This window comes from Macrobrachium rosenbergii, chromosome 33, assembly GCF_040412425.1.
Source record: "Macrobrachium rosenbergii isolate ZJJX-2024 chromosome 33, ASM4041242v1, whole genome shotgun sequence".
NCBI lineage: Eukaryota > Metazoa > Arthropoda > Malacostraca > Decapoda > Palaemonidae > Macrobrachium > Macrobrachium rosenbergii.
This window is the reverse complement of record NC_089773.1, coordinates 4751481-4765280: the sequence shown is the minus strand read 5'-3', so window position 1 is coordinate 4765280 and position 13800 is coordinate 4751481. Positions and strand designations below refer to the sequence as shown.

At 41.7% G+C, this 13800-nt stretch overlaps 1 protein-coding gene across 1 annotated transcript in view; it reads left to right on the top strand.

Moving 5' to 3' along the window:
* The window catches only part of LOC136855772 (polycystin-1-like), a 55252-nt gene extending 44088 nt beyond the window's left edge, over positions 1–11164 (top strand). Inside the window, 12 exon segments of the mRNA XM_067133129.1 lie at positions 549–667; positions 946–1111; positions 1681–1896; positions 2279–2486; positions 2854–3206; positions 3447–3638; positions 4275–4407; positions 5197–5459; positions 6087–6261; positions 7471–7624; positions 9032–9173; positions 9457–11164. Coding sequence (XP_066989230.1) covers positions 549–667; positions 946–1111; positions 1681–1896; positions 2279–2486; positions 2854–3206; positions 3447–3638; positions 4275–4407; positions 5197–5459; positions 6087–6261; positions 7471–7624; positions 9032–9173; positions 9457–10476 — 3141 coding nt within the window. The 3' untranslated portion in view covers positions 10477–11164.
* The last annotated feature ends 2636 nt before the right edge of the window (positions 11165–13800 follow it).

Below are 13800 nucleotides of genomic sequence, written 5' to 3'. Positions count from 1 at the left end.
CACAGAATGGAATAGTAATATTTGTTAGTAATGCAAGAAACAGCAAAGAAAATAAAATAGTTACATTACTATATTTGGTATACATGGTAACTTTTTTTAATAAATAGTTGACCATTTTTACAATTTAGCTTTTACTGGTTGGCGGTTAACTTAGGTAATATATCAGTTTAGGAGGTATAATTGCTAGTGGTGAATGACTGGTTTCAATGACTAATATATGATTCTAGACGATTCTAGTTGTTACTAGTGTTCTAATGCTTACAAGCGTGTGATTGGTTTATCATCTCAAAGGTTACTTGTACAGTAATTGAACTGGTAGTCTAGTTTTATTGAGTACTGCTCACATCCAATAGGCTCAAGTTTTGCTGGTGAGTGACTGGTTTGAGTGAGTAGTCTACCCATCTAACAAGTTTCATCCATCGAACAGATTCTGTTCTTACCCAGGCATTGATACCCAGGCATTAATGCCTGGGTGACTAGCTTTAGTAAATCAGTTACCCATACAAAAAGGCTCTTTCTTGGTAGTGAGTTCTCTCTGCATGCAACAGGTCCAGTTTTTACTGGTGGGTGACTGGAATGAGACAGATGTGCGGACTTTGAATAATGATGCCAAGCGCCCTCTGCTCACCCGCGGAGCTTCGGACCACTTTGTTCTGGCTAATGATAGGTGAGTGTTGGACAGGGCACATGTAACAGAATGCTTTGCAGTATGAAACCTAATTAATAACACTGTCAGACTGTAGTTTAGGCATCATGTTGAGAATTAAGTTCGATGCAGAATATGAGCATAAAAAATCAGTTGAATATCTTGGTGATTTGGAAGGAAGAAGGAATATAGAAACAGGAGCGTAACTCAGTGGTCAGGTTAAAAGCAAAACGGCAACTAAAACGTCAGCTACAAAAATCACACTAGTAATCAAAACAATCTTCTTCTTCTTCCTGAAGGCCCCTAGGCCCACTGCAGTACCTCCGGATTTGGCACGACAACAGTGGCAAGGGCAAGACGGCCTCCTGGTACTTCTCGTACATGGTCGTTAGGGACGTGCAGAGTGGAGAGGAGTTCCAGTTCATCTGTAACAGTTGGTTAGCTGTCGAAGAAGGTGATGGACTAGTAAGTCAATTTTAGTAAATTTTTGCAGCTCCATAGACAGAGAAACTATACAATTTGAGGATCTTTCCTAGATAGTGACCCCCATCAAAGTTCGGGGGTCGTTATCTAGGACTAATATTCCTTGGGGTCATTACCTTTATGATATTTACAGTATTTTGTTTATGTTTTTACAGTCATCCCCAATGGGCTTGTACTAAACTCTGCAAAGCTGGATACATACTGGGTTAAAACCCTTGGGGGTCACTATCTAGGAAAAATCCTCATTTGACACTGGTTTGTGGCTGCATTTTGGTGTGGGAAATGTCGGGCATCTTTCTGTTGGTTTAAGGGAAAATAAACAAACAAGAAAAAGCTCTGAGTCTGACCACTATCTAATGAGAATTCTAGCACAGAATACCATGTGAATACAAACAAAGTTTCAAATATACAGAAAAAATTAGATGGATAACATCCACAGATGCAGATGAACAAAACTAAAAGTAGAAAGTATCCATGGAAATTAAACACAGACAAGTATACAGCACAGACTGACAGAAACATACAAAAAAAACATCTATCACTTCTCACAGATCGACCGCCTGATCCCAGTGGCTGGAGATGAACAAAAGCGTGACAGAGCCCACGTTTTTGGCAAGACCGTCGAGAAGAACCTCTCTGACGACCACTTGTGGTTCAGCGTCTTCTTAAGACCAGCTCGTTCGCGGTTCACGAGGGTGCAGAGGCTCTCGGCCTGCATGGCGCTTCTCTATCTCTCCATGCTGGTGAACGCCATGTTCTACGAGAGGGTAAGGAGACGAATGATTTTGCACGTCGGGGTGTTTAGCTTTTCATTTAGACAGGGTTTGGTGATGAAAGAGCCTTCAGCTATAAACCCTTTGGGATAACCCCAGGAGGACTTGACCCTCCGGTTCTCAGCAAATCTTTGGGGTGAGGTTCCTTTTTAGCTTCTTGTCCATCTCCATCATGGTCGCAGCCTGCCACGGTAAGGGAACTCACTGGTACAAGTCATTGTTGATAACGTATATTAATGGTACACACAGATATGCATACGTATGTATTATGTATACCCCTCTGGCAGGATCCCCTCCAAAGGGAAAAAGGGCCTATGGTGATTCATACATACATGGTGCCATAGAAACCACAGCATAAATTCCCTTTCACCTGAAGGTTCCGGACACCCCAGGGGCGGGAGGCTTGAACCTGGGATTCTTCAGCGTCTCGCCTGAAGCGATGGGCGTCGGCTTCATAAGCAACCTGATCGTCTTCCCGCCCTCCTTCCTCATCGTGTTCTTCTTCAGGAAGGCCAGGCCCCGCAACCCTAAGAAATCGCGGCTGAAAGAGGCCTTGGTTAGGCAGACCTTCGGCAATGGAGAAGGTGAGAGATTTAGATAACCTGATGCACACACACACACACACATATGTATATATATATACTATATATATATATATTTATATATCATCCTTCCATTAAATTTTCCATTTCTCCATCTGCCTTCATTTATTTTTTGTCTCACCAGTGTTTTTTCGTTATTATTATTATTATTATTATTATTATTATTATTATTATTATTATTATTATTATTATTATTATGTTAATAAGCATAATGTGGTGCTGATATCTCTAGATGGACAATGATGATTATAAGTCGAAAATATCGCAGTTGATCATCAGTCATCAACTCAGGATTATCTTGCTTTTTTTCTGTCACAGCAGAGGACAAAAAAATCCTTCTTTTTTTCAGAAGCTGATGACGCGAATGCAAAGCCACCAAAAAGGGGACTGTTCGACTCCCTGTCCGCCATTCGGTCAGCCTGCTCTATCTCGACCTCTAAAGACTCCCTTGCCTCTCCAAAACTGAAAGACCCCGAGGATCAACGAAAGAGCCCTACAGACACCAAGCCAAAAGCCTCAGAGACTCAGCCTTCAATCACCAAGCCAGCATCATCAGCTCCGCAAGAGGCCAGTCACTCTGACAGCCGGGAGCTGGAAGAGCCTTCCAGCGCCACCAGCCAGTCTTCCCATAAACAACTGATAACGCCAGCAGGTTCCTCCAGCGGCAAAGAAGCTCATGGCCAGGAGAGACCCCTAAGCAGGGTAAGTTGAGACTGATGTAATCTTAAGTTTAATCATTCAAATGCTCGTAGGAGTATTTCTAGCTGTGGAATCACTTTCGTATGGGGTTTGATCATGAATTTATTGAACCTACGTCTACCCCATTTCCAGTTGTGTTTACATGCTACAATCGCACTTGATTTTCCCACATTTATGTAAGTTTCCAGCATTTGATTTTCCCCTCACTTACATGAGCCTTTCTCCCGCTGGAACATCCTGCAGAGAAAGAGAAAGTTAACCCTTCCGTGGTGGTGCGTGATCATAGCGTGGGTCCTCTGTGCTGTCAGCATATTGGTGGCTGTGTTCTTCCTCTGGGCCTACGGCATCCAGTTCGGCAACGAGAAAGCGACCAAGTGGCTGACAGCTCTCATCTCCTCCATTTTCTCTTCTGTTCTCTTCACTCAACCAATTAAGGTGAGCTTGAGTTCACACTAAGCCAGGCAACACAGCCTTATTAAGCTATATTGAAAGAAACTAGGTGATATTCAGTCAATGCTAACAGGAGTGAAACGCTATTAAATTTTTCTCAACTCAAAATAACTGGATCTTTCTTAGATAGTGAGCCCTAAGGGTTTTTGGGGGTCGTTATCTAGGACCAATATTTCTTGCGGGTCGTTATCTTTATGATATTTAGATTATAGTGTTAAGCTCTCAGTTCCGTCGACCACAACATTTTGAAAATTGCCATATATTCCAAATTAAAGTTCAGTAACTAATAAATGTCCTGTGTTTAGGTGCATGAGAAATGGGATCTCTCCTAGATAGTGACCCACAAGAGTTTTAACCCGGTATGTATCCATCTTTGCGGTATGTTTAGCACAAGCCCATTGGGGATGACATTAAAAACACAAACAAAAGACTGTAAATATCATCAAGATAATGACCACCAAGAAATATTAGTCCTAGATAATGACCCCCGAACTTTGTTGGGGTCACTGTCTAGGAAAGATCCGAGAAATGTGCACATGATGAATATTCCAGATTGAATCATTAAAAGCCAAATTTCAAAGAGTATTTTGTGTTATTCAATTACTGATTGCCTTACTCTAGATTTACCTGACCGCGATGCTGCTTTCCTACATCTGCAAGAAACCTCTCAACGAACACGAAGACTACGATGACGACGAAGAGGAATTTGACATGGAGAGTGATGAGACCTACCTAAATGGACCTCCCACTGGACGTAGTAAGTTTTCACTCAGTGTTTTAGGAGACCAGGTGGGAAAAGTGGAACCCACTTGGCTTTCCAGAGGACATTTGACATAAAAAAAATAAGTAAAAATGCACCAAAGTTTCTCTGGCCCAATCAAGTTTTCTGTACAGGGTATAATGCTCTATGAGCCGCTGCCCATGAAAATTTCAGCCACGGCCCGGTGGTGGCCTGTCGTATATCGTTGCCAGATGCACATCATGGCTAACTTTAAACCTAAATAAAATAAAAACCACTGAGGCTAGAGGGCTGCAATTTGGTGTTTTTGATGATTGGAGGGTGGATGATCAACATACCAATTAGCAGCCCTCTAGCCTCAGTAGTTTTTAAGATCCGAGGGCGGACAGAAAAAAGTGCGGACGGACAGACAAAGCTGGCACAATAGTTTTCTTTTATAGAAAACTAAAATGAAGTTGACAAAGTACGAGTTTATTTGATAAAGTATGAAATGTAAGCAAAATCTATGTGATATTTTTGTCAGCCTGCTTGTCTGTCAGGCTTTATCTCCATTTTCTCTTTTGTGTCTATGAACTGCTTAGTTTTAAGGTTCAGGATATTTTTAGCCCTATCTACCTTCACTGATTATTATTATTACATAAAAAATATTGGCTCTGATTCCATTTTCTCAGTACAAAATATTTTACCTAGTGATCATTGTTTTGGAAGAAGGACATTATCAACCATTCGATCCTTTGAATGTCAATACTCAAAGGAGCCACTGTGCAAACACTAATCTTCCCATCTATCTCCCTCACGTCGAAGGCTCCCGCCGAAGGAGGTCGCAGATCCAGCTGGGTCCTGGCATGAGCGCGGAGGAGCTGGAAGCCGCCAGGTCCCGGCGGGAGAAGGAGGTGGCGATGCAGGCCCTCATCTTCGAGATCGGCGTCTACTCCGTCTTCCTGACCATCATCCTGTCCGTCGGCTACGGCTCCAGGGACCCCAACATCTTCTTCATGAGGCAGAACGTCGTCAACACCTTCGTCGAGAGCCAGGTCGGCGAGAGCGAGTGCCCCCCGTTCTCGGAGGTGAGGAGCTGGAATGACACCCGTCAGAAGTTCTTTGCTAGATTTGACTGATATAGATTCAACTCTTGTTCTTCTTGTTCTAGTTCCTCTGTTTACATTCCGCCGAAGAACAGGGCCTTCAAGATCATTCAAAGAACGTTTCCCAACTTTCATCATAATCATTCTTGTTGATGGTTAGGAAAAATCCTATCTAAGCATTTTTTTTCCATAGCTAAGGAAGAAAATTTCATTACCGTTTTCCTTTTTTATATATGGTCAAGAAAAAACCTAAATACTCTTCTTCTTTAGTTAATACCATGAAATATTATGACTGCTATTATTATTTTGTTTATAGCTAAGAAAAGAACCCAGTCACAATTTCCTTTGCTTACAGACAAGAAGAGAATCTGATCGCACCTCTGCCTCTGTTTATGGCCAAGAAAAGAATCGGGTCATAATTCTTTTTTCGTTTATTAGCAAGGAAAGAACTCGACCCCCATTCTTCTCTGATAGACAGTCAAGAAAAGAATCCAGTCACAATCCCTCTTTTGTTTATTCCCTAAAAAAAAAAAAAAAAAAATCCGGCCTTAAACCTTCTCTTGTTGAAAGAATCCAGCCACAACTCTAGTCTTGATCTTTCGATGACAGGCAGCAGTAGAATCGGACTTGTGGTGCTGGGCGAGAGAGATTTTGATACCAAACCTCATGGACCCCTACCTGTACAACGGGGAGCATCGTCCACAAACCATGTGTGGTACTCTAATCGACCGCGTCAGCTTCCTCCTGGGACACCCGATCTTCAGGCAGATCAGGAAAAAACCAGGTGACGTAAACAAAGATCAAAGTGGTTTTCGAATGTCGAATTGCCCTATCCACCGTTCCTGTCCTTTGTTGTTGACCTGTTCTGGTTTTGTCGTTGCGACTGCAGTGGTTCTCAACCTTTTTTGCCCCATGCACCCTTTCACCATATGTCAGAATGTCATTCTCCATGCCTCTCTCTTTCCAAAATTGTCTGCATCAAAAGGTGCATTGTAGACAATATGCAACAAAATACTAACACAACCACACAAGTTAGCAGATAGAAAGCCCAGTTTGACCTCTCAGCAGTGCAGACCGATGCACACTGTGTTTTGTGTGGCTCTAGAGCCAGTTTGAGCCTGCCAATCTGTGGTCACAAATCCCCCCTTGAAACTCTGAAATACTCCCCTAGGGAGGAATTCTCTCCTGGTTGAGAACCACTATCATAAAGTGATACTCTCCCACCCGTGACGAGGCCAACGATTTCATCAATTTAGTCACTTAGAATCTGTCTGTTTATATATCTGTTTATCAATCTATCTATCTATCTATCTATTTATCTGTCCAGCCGATGTACATATTTTGTTCGTATAAAGGTCTGATTATCAGTGAAAAATGCTTTAATTTCCAATGAAAGCCTTTACACATATGGACTTCAGACCTCTAGCCTTCAGCAATTCTTTGAGATAAACTTGTTAGCTCTGTTATACCCTCCTCCACCCTGGCTGCGACTCACCACATTCGACTCATCACCAAGCACGTAATTCCCTTTTTAGGTCGACGAAGACAGATAGTGGGGTTTAAGGGAATAAGTGTCCTACCTCTCTTGGGCTCACAATTTTCACAGACTTCCTCTTCAAATTAGGATTCATTATTACAACTATTCATATTTCAAATAATCTATAATAATAAAATCTGAGTGGATCTTTCTTGTTTGTCCGCCCTGAGAGGGGGCGGGTAATTAGGGGATCAGGAGGGTAGGGGAGACATGACACATTCACCCACCCCCTGCAAACTGGTTTGTCCACCCTGGTTGGTGGCGGGGTAATTAGGGGAACGGGAGGGTAGAGGAGACATGACACAGCCAACCAACCCCTGCAAACCTGTTTGTCCGCCCCAGAAGGGGGCGGGGTAGAGTTAGGGGAGCAGCGGCCATGGGTTCCAGCCTGCGTAGCACATGCCAACAAGCTCCTAGTAATAATAATAATAATGGTAACTTTCTTTGCGCCAACAGGCCCATCTCATCAACACCCCGTCAATCGTCCGCGGTCTGAAGACAACAGAGATTTTGGGCTCGGCTGGAACGTGACTGGAAAAGGACCTCCACATTACATATACAAATCCTCTCTCCAGCTTCATGGCTTTCCGTATGATGGCATTCTGGATACGTAAGTGGGTTTCTGTTATGTTGAGTTTCCAGCATTCTGGATACGTGAGTTGGTTTCTGTTATGCTGAGTTTCTCGTTGTGGTTCCTAAGGTGTGAAATGGATCAGGAACCGAAGTTTTATTAGAACGAAAGGGAAACAAGTCTCTGGGTATTCGGGCATGGAATGAGAATCACGATTTTGGGCTATCTGAAAAAAAAAAAAATTTTAAATGTGCTGAAGTTTCTTCGGCACAATCAAATTTTCTGTACGGCGTATAATGCTATATGAAACTCTCAGCCACGGCCCCTGAAACTCTCAGCCGCGGCCCATGAAACTTTTACTCACGATCCGGTGGTGGCCTGTGTTGTTGGCACTTATAGTAGTGCTGGACGATGATCATGGCTAAATTTAACCTTTTTTAGGGAAACTAAGATTCCTAAGTCTTTCTTAGCAATTCGTTTACTTTTATTTTTCTGCAAAAGAAAACTAGTGTGCCGGCTTTGTCTGTCCGTCGGCACTTTTTTCTGTCCGCCCTCAGATCTTAAAAACTACTGAGGCTAGAAGGCTGCAATTTGGTATGTTTGATGATTGGAGGGTGACTGATCAACATAGCAATTTGCAGCCCTCTAGCCCCAGTAGTTTTTAAGATCTGAGGGCGGACAGAAAAAAGTGCCGACAGACAGACAAAGCCGGCACAATAGTTTTCTTTTACAGAAAATTAAAAGTAAACGAGTTGCTAAGAAAGATTTAGGAATCTTAGTTTCCCTAAAAAAAAAATAGATACTTTGACATACCTGGAATGTGAGAGGGACTGTAGCGTGACAGACAAAAGCCTCGTATTGCATGGAATCCTTTTAGAATGTCAGGTTTTGTTATAGATTAAAAAAAAAAACTATTAAAACCCTGAAATGGTATAGGAGTCTTAGGACCGTTGCGGTGTGTGCAAATTCTGGTATGATTTAAGAACGGTAGGTTTGGTGTGGGAAAAATAGATAAAATGCCTTTACGTACTGGGACACTCCAAGAATGGTGGTTTCAATAGAAAGGAAAATAGGGAAGCCTTTTACTTGATTGGAATGCTATAGAGAAAACGTGGCTTTGATAGGAATATAAAAAAAAATAACAATGGAAAACTTAGCTCACTCGGAACCAGAGAGATTTTAACTCTTGGTGGACTGAAAATTAAAAATATTTGACTTGACAGGCGTCCTACGGCGATTCCGTAGGAAATCTTTGGAAAGGGGGTCTCTTTGTGGGTTTTTATTTTTTAGATATTTCCCTTTACTTCCTCTTACTTCTTCCTTATGAACACCATATTCTTTGGAAGCTTGAATTTCAAATCAATAGCCTCTGTAAGCTTGTTCCATATGAATGAGTTTCATCTTCTGAATAGTAATAATAATAATTTTGATTTTAAATTCTGACAGATATAGCGGAGGAGGATACTTGCTAGAACTCAGGGGACCACACTACAAGGCCCTTCACACGCTCGACAAACTGGAAAGCGAAGGATGGATAGACGAACAGACGAAGGCAATTTTCGTGGAGTTTGCTTTCTACAATCCTCAGGTAACCACGTCCCTCTTAGTATCATGTCTATCGCTAGAGGCGTTTATTCTTTCAACCTTCTTCTTTTCTGTTCGTTTTTTTAAGCGTGTTGATGTAAAATAGTTTCCCATTTTATTCCACGTCACTCAATTACAGTTTCCGTAAGTGATTTGTTTTGTTTAATCTGATTTTTAAGACCTGTCATTCAGGTCAATCGAAGCCTTTCATGACTTGCTCTTAATATCCTTCTAATGTCATTTGAAGGAATTCCAAGTCTCATTTTGCATCTGTCTCTCCCCTTCAGGTCAACCTCTTCGGCGTCGTCATGTTCATCTTCGAATTTTTCGACGGCGGAGGATTCCTGGCCACGTTCAAATTCCAGGGGCTGTCGCTGCTGAGGTACCACAGACCTGGAGGCTTCTACATCCTGCTATCTGAGATTGCCTACCTCATCTTCACCTTCTTCTACACCCGCAGGGAATACAAGAGCCTCAAGAAACTGAAAAGGTCGTACTTTAGTTCAGTCTGGAACATCCTGGAAATAGCAATCTTGATTCTCTCGTACACGGCCATCGTATTTTACCTGCTGAAAACTTCTCTGACCTACTACACGATCGACAAGTTCACCGCGACGAAAGGCAAGAAGTACATCAGGATGCAGCCTCTAGCATTCCTGGACGAGGTCGTGGGCTACGTCATATCCTTCCAGGTGTTCATAGGCACCCTGAAACTGCTGAAACTGCTGAGATTCAACAAACGCATCGGGATGCTCTCGGCCACCTTGAAGCACGCCGCGGGGGACATCCTGGGCTTCGGCCTCATGTTCATCGTGATGCTGTTCAGCTTCTCCAGCGTCTTCTACCTCATTTCCCTGACGTCGGTCGAGGAGTTCTCGACGTTCTCCAAGGCCGTCGAGTCTTGCTTCTTCGAGATCAACAAGAAGTTCTTGGACATCCGAGACTCCTCCCGCGTCCTCGGCCCCATCTTCTACTTCGTCTTCGCCTTCCTGCTCTACTGGCTCATCTTCCAGCTCCTGATAGCCATTATCTGCAACGCCTTCGCCGAAGTGAGCAGCGACCTGAGCGCTCAGCCCAACGACTACGAAGTCATCGAGTACATCATGTCCCGAGTCTCCGCCTACATCTCGGCGTTTCACCCGAATTCGGTGAGGGAGGTCAACATACAACCTCCCAGAGGTCCCGACATCGACTCGCAGCTGCGGCATCTCAGCCACTCGCTGGATAAAGCGCTGGATGCCCTGGACAGGGCCACGGGGCAGCAGCAGACCCCTTCGGCAGAGAAAGAAAAACGAGGTCATGAGTAGTTCCTCAGGGTCTTACTGAAAAGTTGATTGTCATGGAAAGGTAGACAATCTTCTGACAACAATTGATTTACTGTCGAATAAACCTTTATAAAGATAATGTCGATGTACATTACCTGCCACGTTGATAATTAACCGAGTTAATGAACTGATGTCGTTGGGAATTTATTATCATACGAGTTTGATGGCACGCGCTACGCTGTGCTGGAACCTGGCACTGTCTGTCATGTCTCCCCGACCCTCTCGATCCCCTACCTACATGCCCCAGGTACAGGTTTGCAGGAGGATGGTGAATGTGCCATGTCTCCCCTACCTACCCCACCCCACCCCACCCCACCCAGGGCGGACAAACAGGTTTGCAGGAGGAGGGGGATGTGTCATGTTTCCCCTACCTACCCCAACCCAGCCGGGGCGGACAAACAGGTTTGCAGGGGAATGGTTGGTGTATCATGTCTCCCCTACCCTCCCGATCCCCTACCTGCCACGCCCCCACCTGGGGCGGACAAACAAGATCCACTCGAATTTTATTATCATATAAATATAATTATAGATATAATTGTATATATAATTACGCTATAATTATTCCCGTGAAAAGTTTCTGTGATGTTCTAGAATTAATTTGATTCAATGAAAGGATATTTCTGAATTATACTGAGTCATTTATAAGAAGCATACCATAAGTTAATGCTTAGCATTATATTTCATTTTCATCAGATATGAGAATATCAAAACACAAATGTATCTCTCTCTCTCTCTATATATATATATATATATATATATATATATATATATATATATATATATATATATATATATATATATATATATATATATATATATATATATATATAAACTATCTGAGTAGCCACTTTCACACTAAATAGTCCGCTTCCATATCTACATACCCCGTAGGGGGGCAGTGCCGTCAGTGCGCCTCACGCGGTGCACTGTAGTTATTAATTAAGGACCTATGCAGCGTCCCATCTCTGGCCCCTAGCTTCAACCCCTTTCATTCCTTTTACTGTATCTCCGTTCATATTTTCTTTCTTCCATCTTACTTTCCATCCTCTCTAACAATTGGTTCATAGCGCAACTGCTTTGAGGTTTTCCTCCTGTTACACCTTTCAAACCTTTTACTGTCAATTTTCCTTACAGAGCTGAATGCCCTCATAGGTCCCAGTGCTTGGCTTTTGGCTAAATTCTGTATTCTAGATATCATGTCTATATATATCGTTATCAGTAAACTTTTGCACGTATCCGAAGGACCTTTCCCTTGATATTTTATTCATTGGTAACATAATATTGAACAGGACTCCAGACGTTTGCACTTTGGTCATATATATATGTATATATATATATATATATATATATATATATATATATATATATATATATATATATATATATATATATATATATATATATACTTTGTGCTCTTCTATTTCATCACAAGTACCTGAATCAAATAACTATTATTTTCATCTTTTTAAGTAAAGATGTGTACAAACATAACTCCAGAGCTTTCTATAATTAAGGTGTCTAATGTATAACAGCACTGAATATTCATCATTCAAATAAATTATTTTATCTTTGTATCAGCATTTCAATAAAGCTTCATATTCTATGTTTGTGTTATTTTTTTTCATTTTTATTCCTTTGTTACAATTAACTCCACCACAAAATGGGAAAATTCGTTTGTTATTATGGTGGATATCAGTTTTTTAGTTTTCTGTAGGAGAAAACTATTGTGCCGGCTTTGTCTGGTCATCCGCAGTTTTTCTGTCCGCATTTTTTCTGTCCGCACTTTTTTTCTGTCCGCAGTTTCTCTGTCCGCACTTTTTCTCTCTGTACTTTTTTCTGTCCGCATTTTTTCTTTGTCCGCACTTTTTGTCTTTTTCTGTCCGCAGTTTTTCTGTCTCTGTCCGCTTTTTCTGTCCGCTTTTTCTCTGTCCACACTTTTTCTGTACTTTTTCTGTCCGCAGTTTCTCTGTCTGCACTTTTTCTCTCTGCTTTTTCTGTTCGTTCACACTTTTGTCCGCACTTTTTCTGTCCGCACATTTTCTGTTTTTCCTCTGTACTTTTTCTGTGTTGCTCTGTTCACATTTTTCTGTCCACTTTTTCTGTCCGCACATTTTTCTTTTTCTGTCCGCCCTCAGATCTTAAAACTAACTGAGACTAGAAGGCTACAAATTGGTATGTTAATCATCCACCCTCCAATCATCAAACACCAATTTGCAGCCCTCTAGCCTCAAGTAGTTTTTAAGATCCGGGGGCGGACAGAAAAAGTGCGGACGGACAGACAAATAGCCATCTCCATAATAGCTTTCTTTTACAGAAAACTAAAAATATATCACATTTATCTAACAGTAGGGAGAAGGTTCCAATCCAGAAATAACTAGAAAATGGCTGGTCCGCTGGTATAGTGGTTAGTGTCGTGGTATGCCACCCAGATGTCGGGAGGTTCGCGTCTCCCCCAACGCGATGAAAAAAAAAAAATCACTGGCTCTGTATCATGATCAGTTACTGCTGCAGCGTTGGGGGAGTCTGCTGCGGTGGGAGGTTGAAACCAATGTATTCTTTAGAAGCTTGAAGAATTTCAAGTCAGTGGGCTTGTTCCGTATGAATAGGTTTCGTCTACTGAGTAATAATAATAATAATAATAATAATGATAATAATAATAATAATAATAAGGACCACATTAGAACAAGAGATCTGAATAAAGAAACAAAAAAAAGTTGAAGAATTGTCTGACCATCGTCATTTCAAGTTTCTTGTTCAGCTGCAAAGAGAAACTGCTGATGCTTGGACGGTGGACTATAGACTGAGATACCAGACTTATCTTTCTTCTTTCAAAGGCCTGTTTTGCTTGAATGAAAGCACAATAAATCTGAAACGAAAGCATTCTTTAAATAAAAAGGAAATATGCAATGATATATCAGAATTTACCGGATAATAATATAATATTAAAGACAAATAATTATCAGGTCCCAGTTCCTTTGTTATAAAAAACATTTTAATAGAAGGTTTATGTTTATAGATATGTATATATATGCATATATATATTTAAATATATATATAAAACATTTGTTAATTTCACTCTACTCTTATATCTTCTGTAGAACAGGAGAATATCAAGCTTTTTAATCCCGACCACGGCAGGGCTTCTGATTCCTCTTCTGAAGAGAAAATCCTTTTTTCCCATCATCCATAGGTTGGGGGGGGTCCCCCCCGCGGAGGACCAACTTTTAAGACAGAATATAGGCATCGTGAGGAATACAGATGAATTTCTCTCTCTCTCTCTCTCTCTCTCTCTCTCTCTCTCTCTCT